This window comes from Haemorhous mexicanus, chromosome 6 (genome assembly GCF_027477595.1).
Source record: "Haemorhous mexicanus isolate bHaeMex1 chromosome 6, bHaeMex1.pri, whole genome shotgun sequence".
Lineage (NCBI taxonomy): Eukaryota > Metazoa > Chordata > Aves > Passeriformes > Fringillidae > Haemorhous > Haemorhous mexicanus.
Genome location: NC_082346.1, coordinates 11,891,308 through 11,912,587, shown reverse-complemented (window position 1 = coordinate 11,912,587; position 21,280 = coordinate 11,891,308). Strand labels below are relative to the sequence as shown.

The 21,280-nt window shown below is 61.3% G+C and overlaps 1 protein-coding gene across 2 annotated transcripts; it reads left to right on the top strand.

Annotated features, from left to right (window-relative positions):
* The first annotated feature begins 1,057 nt into the window (after window positions 1-1,057).
* On the top strand, window positions 1,058-20,735 carry B4GALNT4 (beta-1,4-N-acetyl-galactosaminyltransferase 4). 2 transcript variants are annotated; one of them, XM_059848635.1, is made up of 20 exons: window positions 1,058-1,256; window positions 8,279-8,388; window positions 9,942-10,052; window positions 10,129-10,224; window positions 10,715-10,805; window positions 11,134-11,234; window positions 11,536-11,603; window positions 11,935-12,013; window positions 13,248-13,314; window positions 14,808-14,951; window positions 15,121-15,230; window positions 15,473-15,573; window positions 15,798-15,880; window positions 16,472-17,726; window positions 17,833-18,140; window positions 18,296-18,449; window positions 18,763-18,835; window positions 18,927-19,080; window positions 19,292-19,418; window positions 19,947-20,735. In XM_059848635.1, exons 1-20 carry the CDS (start codon window positions 1,106-1,108, stop codon window positions 20,059-20,061), a joined length of 3,498 nt encoding a protein of 1,165 aa, XP_059704618.1. In that variant the 5' UTR covers window positions 1,058-1,105; the 3' UTR covers window positions 20,062-20,735. The 2 variants fall into 2 exon arrangements, with proteins under 2 accessions (XP_059704618.1, XP_059704619.1); XM_059848636.1 differs by having other exon boundaries at window positions 1,059-1,256; window positions 8,282-8,388.
* The last annotated feature ends 545 nt before the right edge of the window (window positions 20,736-21,280 follow it).

Sequence of the window (21,280 nt, the reverse complement as noted above, 5' to 3'; positions counted from 1 at the left end):
CCAGCCCTGAGCTGCAGAGGGAAGAACCAGCCCGCAGATCGGTGCACCGAGCTGTGGCCGGGTCGAGCGGAGGCGGCCGAGGGGGGCACAGAGCCGTGACTCTGGGGTCTCTGCATCCAGCCGGGGAATCCTGGGGATCCCACCCGGCGCCCAGCAGGGAGGATCTGGGGATCCAGCCCCCACGGGACTCGCAGCGAATGGAAGTCGGGAGGTCGTAGCCCACCATGGGATCCCTGCACCCAGCGGGGGGATGCTCCCAGGGATCCCCGCACTCGTCTTCCCGGGGATCCTGCCCCTGATCCCGGAGATCCCGCCCCTGATCCCAGGGATCCCTGCACTCATCTTCCCAGGATGATCCCGGGGGTCCCGCCCCTGATCCCAGGGATCCCCGCACGCATCTTCCCGGGACGATCCCGGGATCTCCGTGGGGTCCGTGCCTGCGGGCAGCGCCCCCCTGCGGACCGGGCCGGGCGCTGCAGCCCCCGCCGCTGACGGGCGGGAACGTACCATCCTCGCCGCGGGGGGGGAGGGGTCGGGGGGCGACCCCGCCGAGGCCCGTGCCACTAATTGAGCCGACCCCTATGCACGGATACCCCGTTCTGTTCCGCCTCGTCGCCGCCCCGCTCGCCAGCCGCGCAGGGCCGGGGACGGGCCCGGGGTCTCGGTTCCCCCCCGCGCCCCGCATGGCCGCGCCCGCAGAGCCCCGCGGGGCTGCCGGACCGTTGGCGTGGAGACGCGCGGCGCCTCCGTAGGTCCCGCCTCTGAGACGCGCCCATTGGTGGAGAGCCCGCGGCTGGCGCGCTGCGATTGGCCGGATGGGCAGTCGCTCCTCGGCGGGGGCGTGGCCGCGCGCAGCGCCCGCTCATTCATTCCCCCCGCGGGCGCGGCGCGGGGGGGGGCGATGCACCGGCGGGCCCGGGGCCGCCGAGCCCCGCACCGAGCCCCGGCCCCACGAGCCGCAGCCGCCCCGCGGCCGGCCCGGAGTGCGCGGGCTGGACGGGCGGGGGGCCCCATGGGCCGGGGTTAGCCCGGCGGCGGCGGCGGTGGCAGTGGCGGTGGCGGTGGCGGCGGCGGCGGCGGCGGCGGGGGCGATGCGGGCGGCAGGATGCCGCGGCTCCCGGTGAAGAAGCTCCGAAAGCAGCTGAAGCTGCTGCTGCTGCTGGCGCTGCTCACCTCGGCCGCCTGGTTCACCTACCTGCACATCAGCCTGGTGCGCCAGGGCCGCGCCCTGCGCCTCCCCTTCGCTTACGGCAAAGGTAACGGAGGCGGGGGGTCCCCGGCAGCCCTCGGAGCGGTGCCTCGGGGGGCTTTGGGGGTCCCCAAGGGGTGGTGGGTCTCCCCCGCCACTCCGGGGTACCGGAGCACCCGGGGTTTGGGGGTCCCCAGGGAGCGCCGTGCCTCCCCCCCGCACTGTGCTCTCAGAGCACCTGGGGTTTGGGGGTCCCCGAGGGGTTTGAGGGTCCCCCTGCCACGCTGGGGACCCGGAGCACCCCCCCTTTCCAGCGCTGGGTTTCTGTCCCGCATCACCCGCGTGGGTTTGGGGCGAGCGGGACCCCTCCGTGGGCTCCGCGCTCTGGAGTTGGACCTTCGGGAGGAGGGGACGCCCAGGAGGGCCCCCAAACCGGCCGGGACATTCATTGTCCCCCCTCGAGCCGCTCCGTCCTCATTTTTCCACCCGCTGCCTTGGCTGAGATGACAAAGAGGCCATTTATAGGCGCTCGCCCTGATGGAAGGGACAATCTCTTCTTTCCTATCCCTTCCCAACGTTCCCATCCTTTCCCAACCCTCCCCATCCCATCCCAGCACTTTCTCAGCCTGTGCTTCTCTACTATAAAAAAACCCCAACATTCCATTTTTCTCCCTCCCTCCCTCCCTCCCTGTCTCGGGTAGCGGCCGGGATGGATTCCGGGATACTCCGGCGGGACAGGTGCCCCGAGGCTCGGTTCGTGTCCAGTCGCTCCCGGTTTTCCCGGGGCAGATGTCCCTGGGCAGCCCGGGGGGGCACAAAGCCACTCGCGATACTGGCCGGGTGAAACTTGAGCCGTGGCGTTCTCGCTGGGACCGACCTCGCCCAGCGCGTTTTGTCCTAAAAAACGCCAAGGGGCCGGGATGTAGCGCCTGTGGAGGGAGGGAAAGGCTTTCCCGAGGGGGTCCGAGCGGTCCTGGAGGTTGGCAAAGCCTCCCTGCTGGAAAACCCAAAGTTTCCGAGCGGAGCAGCAGCATGAGCCTGCAAAATTTGGGGCCTTACGGTAAAATCGGGATAATGCGAATGAGCGAGGCAGGAAATGAGGTTGGGGCGGGGGGGGAAGCACCGGGGGCTGCCGGCTCCCTGCGGGATCCTCCGTGCCGGGAGAGCCGCAGGGTCTGCCCGGTGCTCCCGGGGGGTTTTCCCGGTGTTCCCACCACCATCCCCAGGCGCTTCCCCCCGACCCCGCCGCTGTCCCAGTGTTGGGGACGGCCGTGTCTGCGTGGCCTCTGGCCGGACCCTGGTTTGGGATCGCTGTCCCCATCCCTGGGAACACCCTGGATCGGGGTCCCCGCGGGTGCTGGGGGCGAGCCGTGGTTTTGCTGGCGGCAGGATGCACGGGGATGTTCCCAGGTGCTGAGCCTGGCCGGTGCCCATCTCTCCTCTCCCTGCGTGCCCTGCATCCCGGCCGGCTCCTCGGGATGCTCCAGGGGAAGCCAGAGGTTTTGCTGTGGAAGGGAGGGGGTGCAATGGCTGCAAACTGGGAGTGAGGGGAGCTGGGCTTTGGTGGAGAACGGGGTCTCTGGGAGGTGGGGAGAGAGATGGGAAAGTTGGGTGGGGAAAATGTTGCCCCTTGCCATGGGGAACACAGGCACCTTCCCTGGCTGAGGTGTGGAGAGGTGGGGGATTCTCCAGGGAAAGCTGGATCCACCTGGGATGCCCCTTGCACTGGGATTTTCCAGTGGGCTCCTGAAACCCGGGTGAAGGTGTGGGAAAGGCAGAGTTTAGGTCCCACTTTTTGGACACGAGGTGATGGAAAGGGGTTGGGTGGAGGTTGGGGAAGGGTTTGGTCATGCATGGATGGACCCTCACCCTGCTGCTGCCAGAGTGGGAGAGGCAGGGAGTGTTTTAGGTGGAAAAACAGGGAATGGAGTGAAAAAACAAAACAAAACAAAAAATCCCAAATAGGTCATAGGAAATAAACCATACTAAGGAAAAAAACTTGTTGCAAGGCTCTGGGGGAAAAGCATCACCCCAAGGGTCTGTGCACCAAAAGGAGTTTGGAGGTGACTTTTGGATTTGGCCACCATGAGCCAGGACCTGTCTGTCTGTGCCAGGGGTGCTGCCCGGTTAATTAACAAGGAAAAAGGTTAATTACTCATTAAAAAGGATGTCAGTGAGCAGCTGGATGCTCTGGAGGCTGCAGGTGCAGGGCATGAGGATTTTAGGCAGTTTTGGGGGGTGTAAAGTGGGGGAGACCCAGCCAGGTGGGGTTGGGAGCACAGTGGGATTATCCCAGGGCTCCCCATGTCCCAGCCACTGGTGACACCTGGAGCATCCAGGGGCTGGGCTGGGAGCTGTGCTGGTCCCTGATAAAAACCCCCCCTGTTCCTCATCTTCTCCAAGCAGATAATTACCCTTCTCAGCCTAATTGAGCACAGGATTCCTCAGTGGAAATAATGAGGCCATTTCGGTGCTCTCCCGGCTGGAAACCCTCCGAGGCAATGGGGGGATGCGCCAGGTGGGCAGGGAAAGGATGAAAAAGGAAAAAAGAACTGGCGAAAAAGGATAAGAAAGCCCTAAAGTGGCTGGCAGTGGGAGTGTGGGGCTTGGGGTTTGCTGGGATTTAGACTGGAGTGAGGTTTTGGGGAATTGGGGGAGCACGGGATGGGTGCTCAAGGGGGCTAAAGCCAGTTCAGGGATGGAGTGAGGCTCTCTTTGCCTGCTGGACGTGGCATGGCCTGGGTCACCCCTCTGCCATGGTCCAGAGGGCTCCCAAACCCCCTGATCCCGAGGCAGCAGTGGGATGGATGCTCTGAGTCCTCTCCTTGGCTCTTCTGCCCCCAGGGACCCATCTTTGGGGAGAGCAGGAGGGAGAAGGTTTGGGGTGATGTGTCCCTCTGGGATCCATCTCTGCAGATCCTTTGATTTTAATTGGGAGCCTGGAATGCTGCAGCCTGCTCTGGGGCTCATCCTTTTTGTCAGGGATGCCAGGAGCAGGTAGGGAAGGGGATGAGAAGAGCCCTTTGAAGATGAAGGGCAGTGGGATTTGGGACTGGGCTGGGAGCTGCTTTTTCTTCTGCTGGCATCACTCCACTCTCCTGTCCCTGCTGGGAAAGGCTGGTTTCCCTGGATGGACCCACGTGGGGTCCCAGTGCCAGGGAAAACAGGTCCCATCCCTGCTGCTGGAAGGGAAGTTTGGAGCTGGGGGAATGGCTGGTTTGGGTGTCACTGGGGTCCTCTTCCCATGTGGGAAGCCCTTCCCACACTGCCCCAGGCTCCATGCCCTGCTCCTCTGGCGTGCCCAATGGGAAAACTTTAGGAACTGCCTATTTTGGGCTTTTCAGAGGCAGAAATGTGGCTCTTTAGAGGCACAAGTGGCACCCCAGCGTGGCACCTGCCCCCAGCCTGGCTGTGACCCGGCCCCCTTGGCACCCGGAGGGTCTCCAAAACTGTCCCTTGCAGCCAGGGGAGGTGAGGGATGGCTTTTCCCAAGCACCAGGAGCTCTTTGTGTTGGTGTTTGGGATCTTTATCCTTCCCAGCACTGCCCAGATCTCCCCTCCATCCCCTCCCTGTGCCTGCAGCTGGGGCTCTCCAGAGCTGCTCCTTGGGAAGGGCTGAGCAGCCCCCTGGGGTGTGAGTGCCCTTGGCACTGGAGGACACAGGGATTCTGGCTGGGTGAGGAGCCAGGTGGGAGCCAGCTGCTGGAAGAGGCTGGGAAGCTGGAGCTGGGATGGTGACCCCACAGGCAATGTGGAGCTCAGAGGCTGGAATGTTTCTGGGGTGAAATGCACCCTAAAATTCCCAGCATTTCACAGTGACCTTCTCCAGAGGCCGCATCCCAGGAAGCCAAGTCTTTGTGCTGGGGGCTGTGAGTTGAGCATCATCCCTGTTGGGATGGAGCAGGGTCCCGTGGGAGCTGCTCCAGCCGTCTCTGGGGCTGGAGCAGTGGGGCTGAGGGGCACTGGATGCACAGTCAGGGAGTCTGGGAGCTGTCCAATCCTGGGAGGGATTTGAGATGCTGATTGTGAGCATGGATGTGTCGGACCTGCCTCTCCTGGTGGGTGTTTGTCAGCTGGAGTGGTCTCATGGCAGCTCCATCGGCAGCCAGAGCGATTCCGCATCGATTTCCATGGCTCCAGCTGAGAGCGCTGCCACAGAGTGGGAAAACAGCAGCAAAGGAATGGGGGAGGCAGCAGAAATCCCCCTCGCTGCTCCGGTTCCCTCAGCAAGGCAGTGACGGGTGCCAGCAGGCAGCAGTGCCCGAGGGAGGCAGGGCAGAGGTGTCCAGGGACTGCTCCCGTGTCCCCACGGTGGTCACAATCCCCATTCCCCTCGGCCCCGTTGGTGTCACCAGCTGTCACCCAGCCCATGCCACCACCCTCTGTCCTGGGGTAGTGGCCGGGATTTCTGTCCCGTGTTTCTGTGGCACTGACAGGGGGATTTGTGGTATTGATTCCTTTATGGCTAATTCTAATTACTTAACACCTCGTTAGGAGGCTTCTGCAGGGATGCTTCTGCTCCTAGGGGGAAGATTTGGGAATGGAACCTCTGGGTTTAAGGAAGGCGCCGCTGCCACCACCTCTGCTGCAGCTGTGTCGGGGTTTAAATGGCACCTCCCCCCCTCCCCGTCGCAGGGCTTGGAAAGGAGCCAGGAGAAACCCCGGCCTGGAAGAAAGGAGCTGTGTTTGGAGCTGGGGAGGAGGAGGAGGGAGGTGGGATGTGAAAGGCTCTCTGTGCTCCCCAGTGGAGTTACAGGGCCGGGATAATGGGATACGCTTTTCCCATGGGAGGCATCGCTCCGTGCCCTGCCTGGGTCCATGGTATCCACGGCCTCCTCCCGTGGATGAGGATCCTGGCTCCCTGTCTGGAGGCTGCTGTGACTCAGAGCTGCTTTGTGCCATGGTTTGTGCTTCCTGCCCCCTCCTCGCTGCTCCCAAAGCATCAGCGTCACTCCAGGGAAGAGCTTTTAGTGCTTCCATCCCTTCCCTGAGCATCCCCATCCCACAGGCAGTGGTCCCTGCTTGTCCTCAGACCGTCCCCTGTCCCTGTCCTGCCCTCTCTGGTCCTTGAGGGAGGCTGGCCCAGGGAATGGACACAGCAGTGCTGCTCTCATCCCGCTGGGATGCTGGGAGGAGCTGGAATTTCTTCCTCCCAGTGCTACCTTCTTCCTTCTCTTCTTCTCCTGCCTCTGAGCTGCTCCTCCCGCAGGGCTGTGGTTGGGACCAAGGAACTCTGGATTTTTGGGAGCAGTGATGCTCATTGGCACAAGGCACTGCCCATCCCCACCCCTTATCCCCATGGCACCGGTTCCCAGGTCCCCACAGCCTGACCAGGAGCCACTTTCCAATATTTACATTGCCAGGGAAGCCCAGAAGCCTTTTCTGGGGCGTTGCTGGTGCTTTTTGCTCCTCCCTGGATGTGGGAGCCCCTCGGAAGGGATGGGGAGCAAGCAGGGAGCTTGTGGCTCTGGGACCTGAGATCTCCAAGGATGAGCCTGCCCAGCTTGGATTAACTCAGGGTTTTTACCCCCTTTAAATCAAATAATGTCCCACCAGTTCACAGTCCTGTCATGGAGGAGAGCGAAGCAGGATGGCCACATCCAGCCATCCCTGTGGATGCGGCCGGGGATGTTGCTGGCTCAGGTTGCCCCATCCAGGGAATTCTGTCCGTGGCAAATCCCGCAGTATCCCACAGGAGGCAGGTTTATCTCCTCCAAGGCTGGGAGAGACTCCCTGAGCGGGTACCACACAGCCACTCCCAGCTCTGGGCAGATCCCTGGGAGTGCTGAGCTCCTCGTGGCCGTGATGGATGCTGAGATCCGAGCGCTGGGAATGTGGGAATGCCGCTGTCTGTGTGTGCCACGCTGACTCCGCTCCCGCCGCTCCCATCACCCTCCTGCCCAGGGAAGAGGGATGGCTGTGGGAATGAGGCTGGGCGAGGGGAGGGAGCAGCCTGGGGAGCTGCCAGGAGCGAGCTGGGGCTGCCAGAGGCTGAAGAATGGTCGAGAGCAGAAGAAGGGGCTTTAGAGCTTAATTTCCTGTCCCTGCCGTGGGGATGGGATTTGTGCTGCCATCTCCAAGGAGACGCCGGCTGCGCGGCCGCTGGAATACCAATGGTGTGGGAGGCGTGGGGCGGGGGGCTCCGGGCACCCCCAGCCCCTCCCTGGCTCTGGCAGTCACTGAGGCTGTTCCATTCTGGACTTGCTGGGGGTGGGAAGAAGGGTGTGGAGGCACAGAGACATCTTTCCATACCCGTGGGAGTTGGTCCGTGACCCCTTTCCCCCAATTCCCATGGTGGGGGGTCACTGCTTGGCACACCCTCATTGCCATGTGGGGGTGGCTGGTTTTTTGGGGAGCCTCGGGTGTTTGTGGAGGTGGTTCTTGGAGACCCACCTCTCCAAGCATTGCATTGAGCTTCCCTTGACTCTGGATTGAAATGTGGATCCCCCTGGGTTTTGGGGATGGCAGAAAAAGAGGATGTTCCCCCCCAGAGTAACAGTTTCCAAGTCTGCACCATTGTTTTGGGGGAAATGGGGGTAGTTTAAAATTCCCTGCCCAAGGAAAAGGAGCTGCAGAGGGGACTCAAAATTTGGGGATAATTAACTCAGCACAGTAACAAAGCTGATGGGTCTGGGAGCAAGGTTTTGATGTGAGTGTGATTTTGAAGAAGGACATGGTCTGAGGGGATGGTATCTGGGAGGGTTTGGGGCTGGTGTGCTCTTGGCAGAGCTGCGGGACGCTTCAGGAGAACTGGGATTTGGAGGGGCAGGAAGCAGGGATGCATCCCTGAGGATGGACGGGGAGCAAGACCCCAACAGCTCATCCCAGTACCTCTTATGTAAAGGGCTGGGAGCTGTGGGGGGTGTAATTAAACCTGCTGCTGATGAGCTGCTGCAAAGCTGCTTAGTGCAAATGGGATGAGGGAAAATGCAGCCAGGGCCCCCCATGTCACCCCCCTTTCCATGTCACCCCCCTTTCCGTGTCCCTGTCCCCCAGTGCCAGCGCCTCCCATTCCCGGCACCGGGGAGAGGGTTGTCCCCAGAAGAGGTGCTGGTGGGGGGCTGTGGTGTGACCCCTCTGTGCTCCCAGCAGATGGAGAGAGGCCGGGAGAGGTGACGGATCCCGGGAGGCGGCCGGCGGCCCCGGCGCGGCGCAGGAAGGCCGAGGATTCCAGCGAGAGCCATGAGGAAGATCCCATGGTAACGGGGCAGGAGGGGCTTGGGGAGCTCACTGAGAGCAGAGTGCTCCAAGTCTCGTCCAGCTGAGGGGATCCAAGGGTTTGCGGGTACATCAGAGCCTCTGGTCCTGCCCCGCAGCCCTCACAGTGGATAAATCCTCTAATATCCCATTGAAACTGGGTGGGATAACCCCCCCATATCCCACACTGTACTCCGTGTGCCCTGTCACAGCTTCCCTGGGCAGGAACCAGCTTCCTCTGCTCTGCAGTTCCTGCTTTTCTGGGCAAAGCCACCTGCTCTTGTGTGTTCTACTCTGTCCTGGACTGGAGAGCCACTACACCCCGGGTGCAGCCTCCAAGCAGGAGGCACTTGGAATTGTAGCCACGGGACACCCTGCTGTGCCCTGTCCAGCAGGTCACCAAGGCCCTGCTGTCCCCTGTCCAACCTGTTGTCGCCAAGAGCCTCATAGCAGGGCAGCCAGGTGGGATGGAGGAAGGGGGAGTGTTCCCTGCCCTATCCCAACAGTGGGTTGCTCCTCAGAAATAAGGGACAGATGGACAAGGGGAACCTCAGGTGCCAAGAGGAGGCACAGGCTGGTGCTGGGTAAGGACAGAGGGCACAGCAGGAATTGCATCCTGGCTTTTCCTGGGAGGAGGGAGAATCCTTCCAGTGAGCCTGGCACAAAACCCTCCCTCGTGAGGTCTTCCAAGGGCACTGCTCCCTCCTCCGGGGCTCTAATGAGTTTGTTTAGGCAGTTTGCTAATTATTTCCCTGGCACTGTGCATCCAAATGGGCTGTGCTGTGGTGACAGTGCTATGCCTGCCCTGGGGGGTGGAGGAGGAGGGGGATGATGCTCTGGGGTAGCTGAGGAAGAGGGGAATGCTCTGAAGGGGCCCCAGAAGTACCTGGCTCTTCCTTGTCACCCATCAGCGAGCTGGAGGCAGGTAAATGCTTATTTAATCTCTAAATTACGAGATACAAGCAATGGGATTAACCTAATCCCCTTTAAAGGAAGAGGGGGAGTGGAGAGGCATCCTGCTGCCTCTGCTCAGGATGTAGAGATCACCTCTGTGATTTCAGAGAGAGAGTCCAAAACTCCAGCAGTCCCCAAGACTGGCCAAACATTTTGGATGAACAGAAAACTCACTGTTTTGGAGCAGTTTTGGCAGAGGAAGGGAAACAAGTTTAGTTGGAACATTTTGAAACTGCTGCCTGGGACACCTTGCCAATATTTTTGTGCCTCCTCCTGCTTTCCTTTGCCCTGAGCCGTGAAATCTTTTGCCTTGGTTAGGCAAGGCTCGAAATGAGGTGTTTAGATTGTGGAATCCTGGAATGGTTTGGGTTGAAAGGGATCTTAAAGCCCATCCAGTCCCAGCCCCTGCCATGGGCAAGGACACCTTCCACTAGCCCAGGTTCCTCCGAGTCCTGTCCATCCTGGCCTTGAGCTTTTCCAGGGATGGGGCAGCCACAGCTTCTCTGGGCAGCCTGTGCCACGGGTGCACAGAGACATCCCACAAGCACAGGACGTGCTGGCCCTGATCACCCATCCCTTCTCCCCCTCTGTGCCTCCGCAGAGCGACGGGCAGGACGTGGATGCCTGGTTTTCCCGAGGCCAGCGTTCCAGCCGAGCCAGCACCGCCCCCAAACTCAACCTGACCAAGCAGGCCTTGCCCTGGAACGAGCAGGTGGGAGTGGGCAGCAGCCTGGGAGGGCATGGAGGAGGAGGGGGAGCCCCACTCAGCTCCCTCTCTTCTCCCACAGTACAAAGGGAAGGCAAACCTGCACGTCTTCGAGGACTGGTGTGGTGGGGCCGTGAGGCACCTGCGGAAGAACCTCCACTTCCCGCTCTTCCCCCACGTGAGTCCCGGGACAGGCGCTCAGGGGTTGCTGGGAGGGTCCACACATCCCTCCCTGGGATGTCCCCACTGCTCCTCCTCGGGACCTTGGCTTGCAGGGCTTGGCTTGGGGAGGTGATTCCCAGCTGGAGGAGAGATGGGTGGTGGTGGGGCCCCCTCTGTGGGTGTGGGAGGCCGGGGAGGAGGTGATCCATGGAGGAGAGTACCATGGAGGAGGTGGTCCATGGAGGAGGTGGTCCATGGAGGAGGGTACCATGGAGGAGGGTACCATGGAGGAGGTGATCCATGGAGGAGGGTACCATGGAGGAGGTGATCCGTGGAGGAGGGTACCATGGAGGAGGTGATCTATGGAGGAGAGTACCATGGAGGAGGTGGTCCATGGAGGAGGTGGTCCATGGAGGAGGGTACCATGGAGGAGGTGATCCATGGAGGAGGTGATCCGTGGAGGAGGGTACCATGGAGGAGGTGATCCACGCCCGTCTCCTCGGCAGACCCGCACCACGGTGAAGAAGCTGGCTGTGTCTCCCAAGTGGAAGAACTACGGGCTGAGGATTTTTGGCTACATCCATCCCTTCAAGGATGGTGAGTGATGGAGCTTGGCCTTTTCCCCCACACAGCAACGTGGAGATGCCGTGTCCTTCCCCTTCCTGGCCACAGGAGGACAGAAAGGCTCTTGAGATGGGCCCCAAATCCTGGCTTCTGGGCAGGAGGGTCCTTCTGGAGCAAAGCCCCTTTTTCCTGTGGCTTTGAAGGGAGGCAAAGCCCTGATCCCATCCAGGACAGAGCCATGACGTGAGGTCTGGGGTGGCCCCATCCCTGTTCCCTATCTCACCACAAGGCAGTAGGATCAAGCCCACACCACAAGGGTCCCTGTGTCCCTCGTGGTGACCCTCTCCATGGCTCTCTGCAGGGGATTTCCAGTTTTCCGTGGCCTCAGATGACAACTCAGAGTTCTGGCTCAGCTCCGACGACAGTCCCTCCAATTCCCGACTGGCCGCATTTGTGGGCAAGGTATGGCACCACCTCTTGCCCAGCTCCAGGGGGGAGGGATCCATGTGTGGCTGTGCTGGGGGCAGCTCTCCTGCCTCTCCGCTCCTTTGGGAATGCCGGGCTGTTTCAGCCTGCTCCCATCCCTGGCCAGACCTGGCTTGGCTTCCAAAGGAGCCCCTTGGTCCCTTCTTGGTCAGAGCTGCCAAAGACCAGGAGATTTAATATTTATTCCTGGATTTGCCTGGGGTTGATTCCTGTAATGGGAAGCTGGTGGGCTTTGGTGTGGTGGCCTGCTGCCCTCATGCTCCTCCTTCCTTCCCAGCTGGGCACTGAGTGGACGGCGCCGGGAGAGTTCACCAAGTTCAGCTCGCAGGTGTCCAAGCCCCTGCGGTGAGTGTGTCCGTGTGTCCGTGGGGATGGAGTCTGGGACATGCAGGTGCTGCCTCTGACCTCCCTGGGCCGTGGTCCTTTCCCAAAAGGCACATAGGGCTGGGCTGGACCCTCGATCCATGGTTTGAAGGGGCAGATGATGAGATGAGGACAGGGATGTCACAATGTCCCCCCAGTCCCACAAAAGCCCTCAGCAGTGGGATGGGGAGCAGACACCCTCCTCAGCTCTCCGTCTCCTTGCTTCAGGAAGGTTTTACCCACCCGTGGGCAGGACAGGGAGGCTTTCCCAGGCTAGCCCTGGGCTCTGACAGCTGTGTCCCCTCCCCTGCAGCCTCATGTCCTCCCGACGTTACTACTTTGAGCTGCTGCACAAGCAGGACGACCGGGGCTCGGACCACGTGGAAGTTGGGGTGAGTTAATGCCCACCCCCCCATGCCAGGCTCCTTCCAGAACCAGAGAGCCAGTGCCAGGGCTTTTCCCTGTGTGTCCCCAAGGGCTTTATCCTGGAGCAAAGCCAGATTTCCCCCTCCCACAGCTGCCAGTGGGGACAAGTCAGTGTCACCATTTCCCTGGTCATTCCAGCACTGGGACACATGGAGTGCTGTTCTCCTTTCCTGCTGGTGGTCTTTGGGCAGCTGAAGGCCCTGCCGTGGACTCCCGTGGGCAAGAAGAGCCCAGACAGTCAGGTCCCCCCTTGCTCGCTGCATCCCAGCAGTGGGAGAGAGGTGGCCCAGACGATGGAGCCATTCCCTGTGTTCTTCTTTTCCCCCTTGGAATTACCACGGGTTTCGAATCTGAACTTGCCTGCCTTGGCAGCCTAGCCCTGGCAAAGCCTGGAGCGTGTGTCAGGGGCTCAGGCTGGCTGAGGGGAAGATGTTGGCTCGTTAGCAAAGGTTTCCTTTCTCCCAAGAACTCATTAATCACTGGAATCAAACTGGTGCCAGCAAAGCATCAGGGAGGCCAGCTACACCCCTTCCTCGCTGGCTGCCTCCCTCCCTCTCTCCTCCCCATCCCCTCTATCCCGATAAGATCTGCGTTTCTTTGGGCAAAAACAAATAGTGGGGAAAGCAAATAGATGGGGGAGATGTTTCTGAGATGGGCTGTTTTTGCTGGAGGGAGGGAGTGAAGCCTTTCAGCCGTGCAGAAAAACCTCTCAGCAGTGCAGAGAGAGACAACAACAGCATCCACAACAAAAGCAGGACCCTGATGTGCCTTGCCCCGGGGCCATTGAAGGGCTTGTCCCGACAAGGGCTCCAGACTGGCTTTTAAAATGCTGGAGTTAAATCAGGGCAGGCAGCTCTGGAGACCCTCTTAAATCAAGGCAAACTCTTCTTTATAAAGCACTGGAGTGAGGAAAGGAGCCCTTTGGTGACAGGACTTGTGACAGTCCCAGAGGGAAGCAGCGTGATCGTGTTTCCTACCCACAGGAGCCTTTCCCTCTCCAACCCTGCAGGGATCCCTGCTAATCCCAAACCCTGCAGGAAATGGGGCAGGATCAGCCCTCTCTCTTGCTCCTCTTCTGCAGGGAAGTTTCTGGGAGCTGTGCACAGGGAGGACCCATCCTGGGGTGCTGGGGTTGGGCAGCTGCATCCTGACCCCTGCCACCTCCCTGCTCATTCCCCATCTCCTTTTATTTTTTCCCAGTGGCGAGTTTTCCTCCCCAGCCTGAAGTTTGAGGTGATTGACTCCTCCTACATCTCCCTGTACACAGGTAAGGACCAGGTTCCTCCTGCAGCCACAGCCAGCAGGCTCTCCAGGGGCTGCCTGTGCTGGAAGAGATGGGAAGGAAAGCAGAACCTAGGAAATTGGGTTCTGGGAGGACATCTCAGCCTCTGAATCCCCCCACTGGAATTCTGCCTGCTGTAAGGAAGGATGCAGAGGCTGCCGTGGGTAGGATTGATGCTGGGAGCAAGATGAGATGCTGCTGAAAATGGGATGTGCAGCCAACACAGCGTGGAAGCTCAGCTCTGCTGGTGCTCCAGCCTCATCCTGCCTGCCAAGACCCCTCTGGCTCAGGGGCCTGGCCCTGAGTTACGAGGAGCTGTCGTGGAAGCGGGGATGGATGGCAGAAGGTTTAATTAAATCTATAGATCTTCTGCTTCCTGCCCCTGCCCTGGCAGCAGGCAAGGCCGTGATGGATGGGCCCTGCCCCGGCGCTCCGCACGGAGCGGGAGCGGCCATCACTCCTGCTCTGGGAGGTGTCGAAAAGGAGGAGGGGACGGGCAGCAGGCAGGATCCCTGGGGACAAGAGGGATGAGGGGTGCCAGTGGTGCTGATGCAGGTGCCCATGAGATGGATGATGTGCAGATAAATCCCTGTCCCTCAGCACCGGCTCTTCCTGCTTCTCCTTCCTGCTTCCCAGGTCCCTCAGATGCAGCAGCATCCTGAGGCAAAGCCATGTCAGCCCTGGGGAGCCCCTCCCTGCTGGGGGCTGCCAGCAGCAGGCAGAGCTCCTCCTTTCCCTTTCCCTTTCCCTTTCCCTTTCCCTTTCCCTTTCCCTTTCCCTTTCCCTTTCCCTTTCCCTTTCCCTTTCCCTTTCCCTTTCCCTTTCCCTTTCCCTTTCCCTTTCCCTTTCCCTTTCCCTTTCCCTTTCCCTTTCCCTTTCCCTTCTTTCCATCCTTCCTCCCTCCTTCTGGACTTTCCAGTGGCTTCAGCCCATCCCCAGCCAGCTGCAGGGACACATTTGGGAAGCCTTTCCCTGCCACAAGAAGAAGAATTTGGGGCTTGGGAAGGGGGATCCTGCTTCCCTGTGGCTCTGCAGCAGGGAAGGGAGCACCCATGGGAGGCAGCTTGGAGCATGGCCGAGGTGATGGGAGCAGGGTGACCTCCTGTGGGAGCCTGGGGGCTGGTTGGTGGCCAAGGGTGACATGCCACCCTCATCCCTGGGTAGGAGACAAACCAGCTTGTGTTGCAGGTACCTGCAGGAAGGACATCCAAGGTTTAACCCCTGTGTGTCCTTGGGAGTTACAGCCCTGAGTGTTCCCTCCCTTTGGAGGCCATAGTAATCGGAGCAGGAGGCTTGGCTGTGCCCTCATCCTCTCCTCATTAGTGGATGCAATAATTATTAGGCTGATTAGCCACAGGGTCTCTGAGATGGCTGGGAGGGCATCGTTGCCTTCCCTGGGAGCAGGAGGGATTGGGAAAGGCCCCCGTGGAGGATGCTCCCGGTGTGCCCGGGAGGCTCAGCCTGGCCCTGTCCCGCAGATGAGTCGTCCCTGAAGATGAACCACGTGGAGCACATCCCGCAGACCCTGGCCAGCCACAGCGGGAGCCACCTCTGGGAGGCCCAGCAGGACGAGCACGGCGCCGACATGCTCAAGGCCGACCCCAGGGACACGTTCTTCCTCAGTGAGTGCCTGAGGATGCATCCGTGCTGATCCCTGGTGGGCTTTGGGGGAGGAAAAAGGCTGCTCTGGGCACCTGGGTCATCCTTGCCAGCCTCTGCCCATCTCTTGAGCAGAGGCCTCTCTGCTGGGGTCTGTGGGAACATGTTGGGATGCTCTGGGCTTCTCCACAGCCCCTGCCATCGAGGCGTCCCGCGTGGAGAACGTGCTGGTGCCCTGTGCCTACAGCCCCACCTACGTGGTGAAGGATTTCCCCATCGCCCGCTACCAGGGCCTGCAGTTCGTAAGTGCCTCCCTGGGGACAGGGCCACGCTCCCACACGGTCATGGCAGAGCCAGGGCAGGGATGTTCCCACCTGGGTAGAATCCAGCAGGAAGCATCCCTTGCTGGAGGGTTGGGCTGAGCTTGCCTGAGAGGGTTGGGGTTAAATCTCTGTGTTTGAGGTGCTGGGGGTCACTTTGGTGTTGGTGGTGGCCTCGGGTCCCTGACTCCTCGGGGTGGCAATGACACCATTTACCCCTCCAGGTCTACCTCTCGTTCGTGTATCCCAACGACTTCACACGCCTCACTCACATGGAGACAGAGAACAAGTGCTTCTACAGGGAGTCCCCCCTCTACCTGGAAAAGTAGGTACTGGGGGCTGGGATTTTGGGGTGCTGTGCAGAGGGGGCTGATGTCAGCAGTGCTGAGATGATGCATCCTCAGCATCCCCATGGGAGGGCCACCCCAGGCTGGCTCTTTCCCCATCTCCCAGGCATGCAGCAGCTTGAGTGCTGGCAGTGCTCCTGGATTTGGGAACCTCCTCGCACCTCCCTTCTCCCAGGCCCTCACCTTCCCTCTCCATCCCCAGGTTTGGGTTCTACAAGTACATGAAGATGGATGAGGAGGAGGAGGATCCACGGCAGCGAGCGTTTCTCTTCCTTGGCCCTGACAGTGAGTCACCAGCATCGCTGGGCACGGGGCCGAGCTCCCGGCATCCTCGCTGCTGGCAGCTCATCCCCTCGGAGCTGTGCCTCGTTGGAGTGACTCCAGCAGCACCAGAGGCTGCAGGAGGGCTGGGCTGTGCAGAGCAGCATCCCTCAGAGCACCCCTCCAAGCATCCTGCTTGGCATGACAGCAGGGTGATGTGGGATGTGGGAAGCAGGACACTGGATTGGGATTTGCTCTCCCTCCAACATCTCCTGGGTTGGCCTCGGCAGTGGGCTGCAGGAACCAGACCCAGTGTGGAGTCTGGGATGTCCATGGAGCCTGGGGGTGCTCCTGGGGAACCAGAGGCTGTTCAGAACTTGCCTTGATCGGTTTGCAGCCTGGCAAAGACCTGCCAGGTGGGGTTTGCTCCTGGATGAACTGGGATTGGTGCTGAGATTTGAGGTGGGGATAAGTGGCAGCAACTGGAGCTGCCAGCCCTGTGTGGGCATTCCCTGGTGCCCCAGCTCTGCTCCCTCACCTCAGCCACTCACAGGTTCCTCTCCTGCTGGGATCACGCTCTGCCTCAGGGTATTGATCTCTGCCTTCGCTCCCTAGATTTCCTGGAGGATGAGGAGGAGGAAGAGGAAGGAGTGGACAGCCCTGAGCCCACAGACGCCCCTCCTGAGGCCAAGGAGCGGAGCTTTGGGCCGGCACCCAGAGCCAAAGGGAAGGATCCCACGCCGGTCACCGGGACTTACGGAGATGACCTGGACTATTACAGCTTCCGCCAGCAGCGGGGCCGGGCACGGGCACGGGCTGGGGCAGGAACCCCTGGGCAGCTGGGGGGGACATGGGGCACCCCTGGGCAGCTGGGGGGGACATGGGGCACCCCTGGGCAGCTGAGGGGCACGTGGGGCACCCCCAGCCCTCCGGCTGCTCTCCAGGGGGATCCTGCGCCAGAGCGGGGCCCGCGCCGGGCGCTCCGTTGGCTGCCCCAGGATGAGGGTGAGGAGGATGAGCTGGGGCTGCCGGCGTCTCCAAAGCACCTGGGCCTCCAGCCCCACCTCTCCGTGCCCATCTTTGGTGGCAAAGCCAAAACGCCGGGTCCCAGCAGGCCAGCAGCTCCCAGCGAGGACAAGAAGCCCCGGAAAACCCAGGAGAAGGTCTACGTGACTCGGCTGCAGCCCGGGAAGCGCAAAGCCCCGGCCCAGGAGCCGGCCTTTCCCGGCATTTTCCTGTATCCAAAGCTTGTGAAGAGAGTCCACCTCCGCTCCAGGACCCCGCAGAAGCATCCCATCGCCCCCAGCAAGCTCCGGGCCCTCCCCGGCCGCCGGAGCCCCTGGCTCCTGAGCAACATCTCCAGGGAGAGGGACCCTGCCAGGCGGAAGAGCGGCAGGAGGTGGGAGCGGCCGCCCAAGCAGCGGGTGCTGCCTGGCCTCCTCGCCCTGGGGACTGAGGGGCTCTTCAGCCACGAGGACACGACCCCTGCTCCAGGCAGGACAGCAGCCACTGCCGACTACAACTCATCCGAGGCCACGCGCTCCGGGGGAACGAGGGTGACGTCCTTTCTGAAGGTGTCGGAGACGACGGTGTCACAGCAGCAGGAGGGAAAGGGCCAGGAGGAGGAGGAGGATGAGGAGGAAGAGGTGTCGGACTATTCCTACGAGGCGGGGGAGCTGCAGCAGGGCTGGCTGGAGGACTCCATCAACTGGCAGCGGACGTTCAGCGTCAGCTCCGTGGACTTCGAGCTGCTGCGCTCCGACTGGAACGACCTGCGCTGCAACGTGTCGGGAAACCTGCAGCTGGCCGAGAGCGAGGTGGTGGACGTGGTGGCCCAGTACATGGAGAGGCTCAACGAGAAGAACGGGGGGTACGGAGGGAGTGGGATGCCGGCGGGAATTCGGGGGGTGGGTCGCGGATCGCGGGAAGCAGAGCTCAGGATGACGGCGACTTCGAGGCTTCTCTTTTCCCGGCAGGATCTACACCCTCCTGAGGATCATCAACGTGGAGAAGCGGCGGGACACGGCGCGGGGGAACCGGTACCTGCTGGAGCTGGAGCTGGCGGAGCGGGGCCAGCGCACGGTGCGGCTCTCCGAGTACGTCTACGTCCTCCTGCACCAGGGCAAGCAGGATGACAGCGCCGAGGCCAACCCCGACGGGCTGGCCCTGGGGGCCACCGAGCCCCAGCCCAGTGCCTGGAGCATCCTCTATGGAAAATCTGTCCTGTGCCGGCCGCTGCGGCTCAGCTGGAGGCAGGACGTCATGGTGCACTTCGTGGTGCCGGGTAGGTGACAGCGGGACGTGACTCTCCGGGGTCTGTGCTGCTCCCTCAGCAGCCTCCAGCGGGATGAAGGTGTCACCTCTCCTCAGAAGGGGTTGGTTGGGCTGGGGGAGGTGCTGAGGGTCCCCCTGTGAGCCTGAGGGACGTGTCTCCGGCAGTGAAGAACCAGGCCCGCTGGGTGCAGCAGTTCATCTCGGACATGGCCGGCCTCTACGGGGCCACGGGGGACGCCAACTTCAACGTCATCCTGGTGGACTTTGACAGCGAGGACATGGATGTGGAGAAGGCCCTGCAGGATGCCCGGCTGCCCCGGTAACAGCCTGCAGCCTCGGGGTCTGGGGGGCTCCCTGCCGTGGGACAGGTGCTCACACAACCTGCTGCTCCTTCCCTACCTGCACAGTCCCTGCCTCGCTGCCCCTTTCCTCCCCCTCATTTTTGGGGGTTTAAACTGCTTTTCCACATGGATTTGGGGGTGCAGAAACATGACTCTATGGGGGGACCCTCAGCTTGAGCTGTAACACCTGGGCCTTCCTGGGAAGGCATCTTTCCCCATGCTGGTGGTTCCTGTCCCTCCTGGCTGTCCCTGTCTGTCCCCAGTGCTACCTGCCCTGTCCTCTCTCCCCAGGTTCCAGTACCTGCGGCGCACGGGGAATTTTGAGCGCTCTGCCGGGCTCCAGGCCGGGGTGGACATGGTGGAGGTGAGTGGGGACAGGGACCAGCTCTGGCTGTGGCTCCTCTCCCAGGGCTCTTCCTCTGTGATTCCCCTGACCTGTGTGTGTCCCCTCCCAGGACGAGCACAGCATCGTGTTCCTGTGCGACCTGCACATTCATTTCCCTGCCAATATCCTGGACAGCATCCGGAAGCACTGCGTGGAGGGGAAGCTGGCCTACGCTCCCATCGTCATGAGGCTGAGCTGTGGCAGCTCCCCCCGGGAGCCCAACGGTGAGCAGGGACCCCTTTCCAGCTGGGAGCACCCCAAAACCCGGCCATCACCTGGTGCACCTCTGCAGAAGCTGGCACAGATGGGGATGGTGGGAAGAGGGGTCAGGATGGGGAATCCCCGTGGCTCCCAGGTGGTGGGGAGAGCACAGAGGGGATGAGATGGGCATTTGGGGGTGCCCCCACCCTTCACCTCATTGCTCCCCCCCTCCAGGCTACTGGGAGGTGAACGGCTTCGGCCTCTTCGGCATCTACAAGTCAGACTTTGACCGTGTGGGAGGGATGAACACGGAGGAGTTCCGGGACCGCTGGGGCGGGGAGGACTGGGAGCTCCTGGACAGGTGAGCCTGGGGTCCTGCAGCCCCTAAATCCCTGGGAGCAGGGTCGGCCACATGGATTTGGGCACATCCATCAAGCTGGCTAGGGGCTGGATGATGAGGTGGTGAAGGGGAAAACTTCCCTTTGGGAAGGCCACGTCCATTCATCCATCCATCTGGAGCTGTCCATTTCTTGAGCTCCACCTGTTTTTTCCTCCATCCCCTGAGCCCTGTCCCTTTATCCCTCTGTCCCTTGAGCCCCATCCCTCTTTCCTCCATCTGCAGGGAGCCTTCTCTGTCTATCCATCCCCTGAGCTCCATCCATCCATCCATCCATCCATCCATCCATCCATCCATCCATCCATCCATCCATCCATCCCCTGAGTCTTCTCCCTCTGTCCCTCCATCCCTGAGCCTTGTCCCTCTGTCCCTCCATCCCTGAGCCCTGTCCCTCTGTCCCTCCATCCCTGAGCCCTGTCCCTCTGTCCCTCCATCCCTGAGCCCTGTCCCTCCATCCCTCCATCCCTGAGCCCTGTCCATCCCCATCCACAGGGTGCTCCAGAGCGGGCTGGAGGTGGAGCGCTTGCGCCTCAGGAACTTTTACCACTACTACCACTCCAAGCGCGGCATGTGGAACACCCGCAGCAAGAAGCCCTCCAAGGACTAATGCCCAAGCCTGGCCCGCAGCTCCCAACCCCCAGCACCTGCCTGTCCCCTGCCACCACGGCCACCGTGCCAGCACGAGGGGCACCAGCGCCCACTGTGGCTTTCCTGGGGAGGGGGAGCGGGGAGGGCCAGGGCGGTGTTGGTGGTTTTGTCCTTAAGGGTCTAATTTAGTCAGCAATGAATTCATTAACTCCTTAGTGCTGGTGGGTCCTGGGGGCTTTGCTGGGTTCTGGAGGGCTGTGCCTGGCTGGGGACAGCAGAATTGTGACATCCAGGATCCATTTGCAGCCCCTTTCCTGTGTTGCCCCTCCCTAAAATACCCAGTACCTCGTCCTCTTGTCAGGCTGGGGAGCTGAGCTTTGGGGAGGGGGTAAGAACCCACGGGGGCTGCCCAAACCCTCCTGTTCCCCTTCCAGGACCCACGGAGGGAGGGGGGATCTGGCACTGGGGACACTCTGTGGATGGGGGGCAGACCCCTGAGGCTGGCACTGCCGGTGCCAGGGGGGGCTGGGCTGGGGGGGACAGGCAGAGCCTGGAGCAGGTACGGGCAGATGACATTTCCAAGCTAATTTCTGTGAAATTATGAGGTAGGAAGCTGTTTTCAGGAAGTTTTTGTCTGTTTGGTTTGGTCTTTTTTTTATTCTTAAAAAATTAAAATCAATGTCTTGGCTGAGATTTCCCTCTGCTCTATCACCCCCACACGTGGACAGGGATGCAGGGCATGGGAGCCAGGTTGGCCTTTGTCCCTTGGTTCCCTCTCTGGGGTGGGAGTGGGCAGCAGCGTTCCGTGCTGTTTCCATGCAAGGAGGAGGAGGAGGCAGCGCCCTGTTTGATGCCCGGCCACACGCCCGGGCTTGCTGCTGAGCCTCCGCCCCACACCTGGGCTCCACCCAGCTCCAGGGGGGCCTGCCCTCGTTCCCTGTGCTCCTGCATGTCCTGGCACACTTGTCCCTGCCCACCCCCGTCCCAGCCCTGGGCTGGTGCTTCCCCTGGTGGGTCTCTCAAGGGCTCTGTCGTGTCCCACCTTCCATGGGCTCCTGCTCCTCAGCCAGGTCCCCTGTCTTTCAAATCCCCTGGGCTCCTCCCTGAAATAGTCTTGGAGTTTCCCTCCAGGTCTTTCATTCCCCTTTTGCATCCCCCAGGCTCACTCCGAGCATCCTGAGTTTGAGGTGAGGGTGGAAAAGGGGGGCTCAGCCACCCATGTGCCATCAGCAAACAGC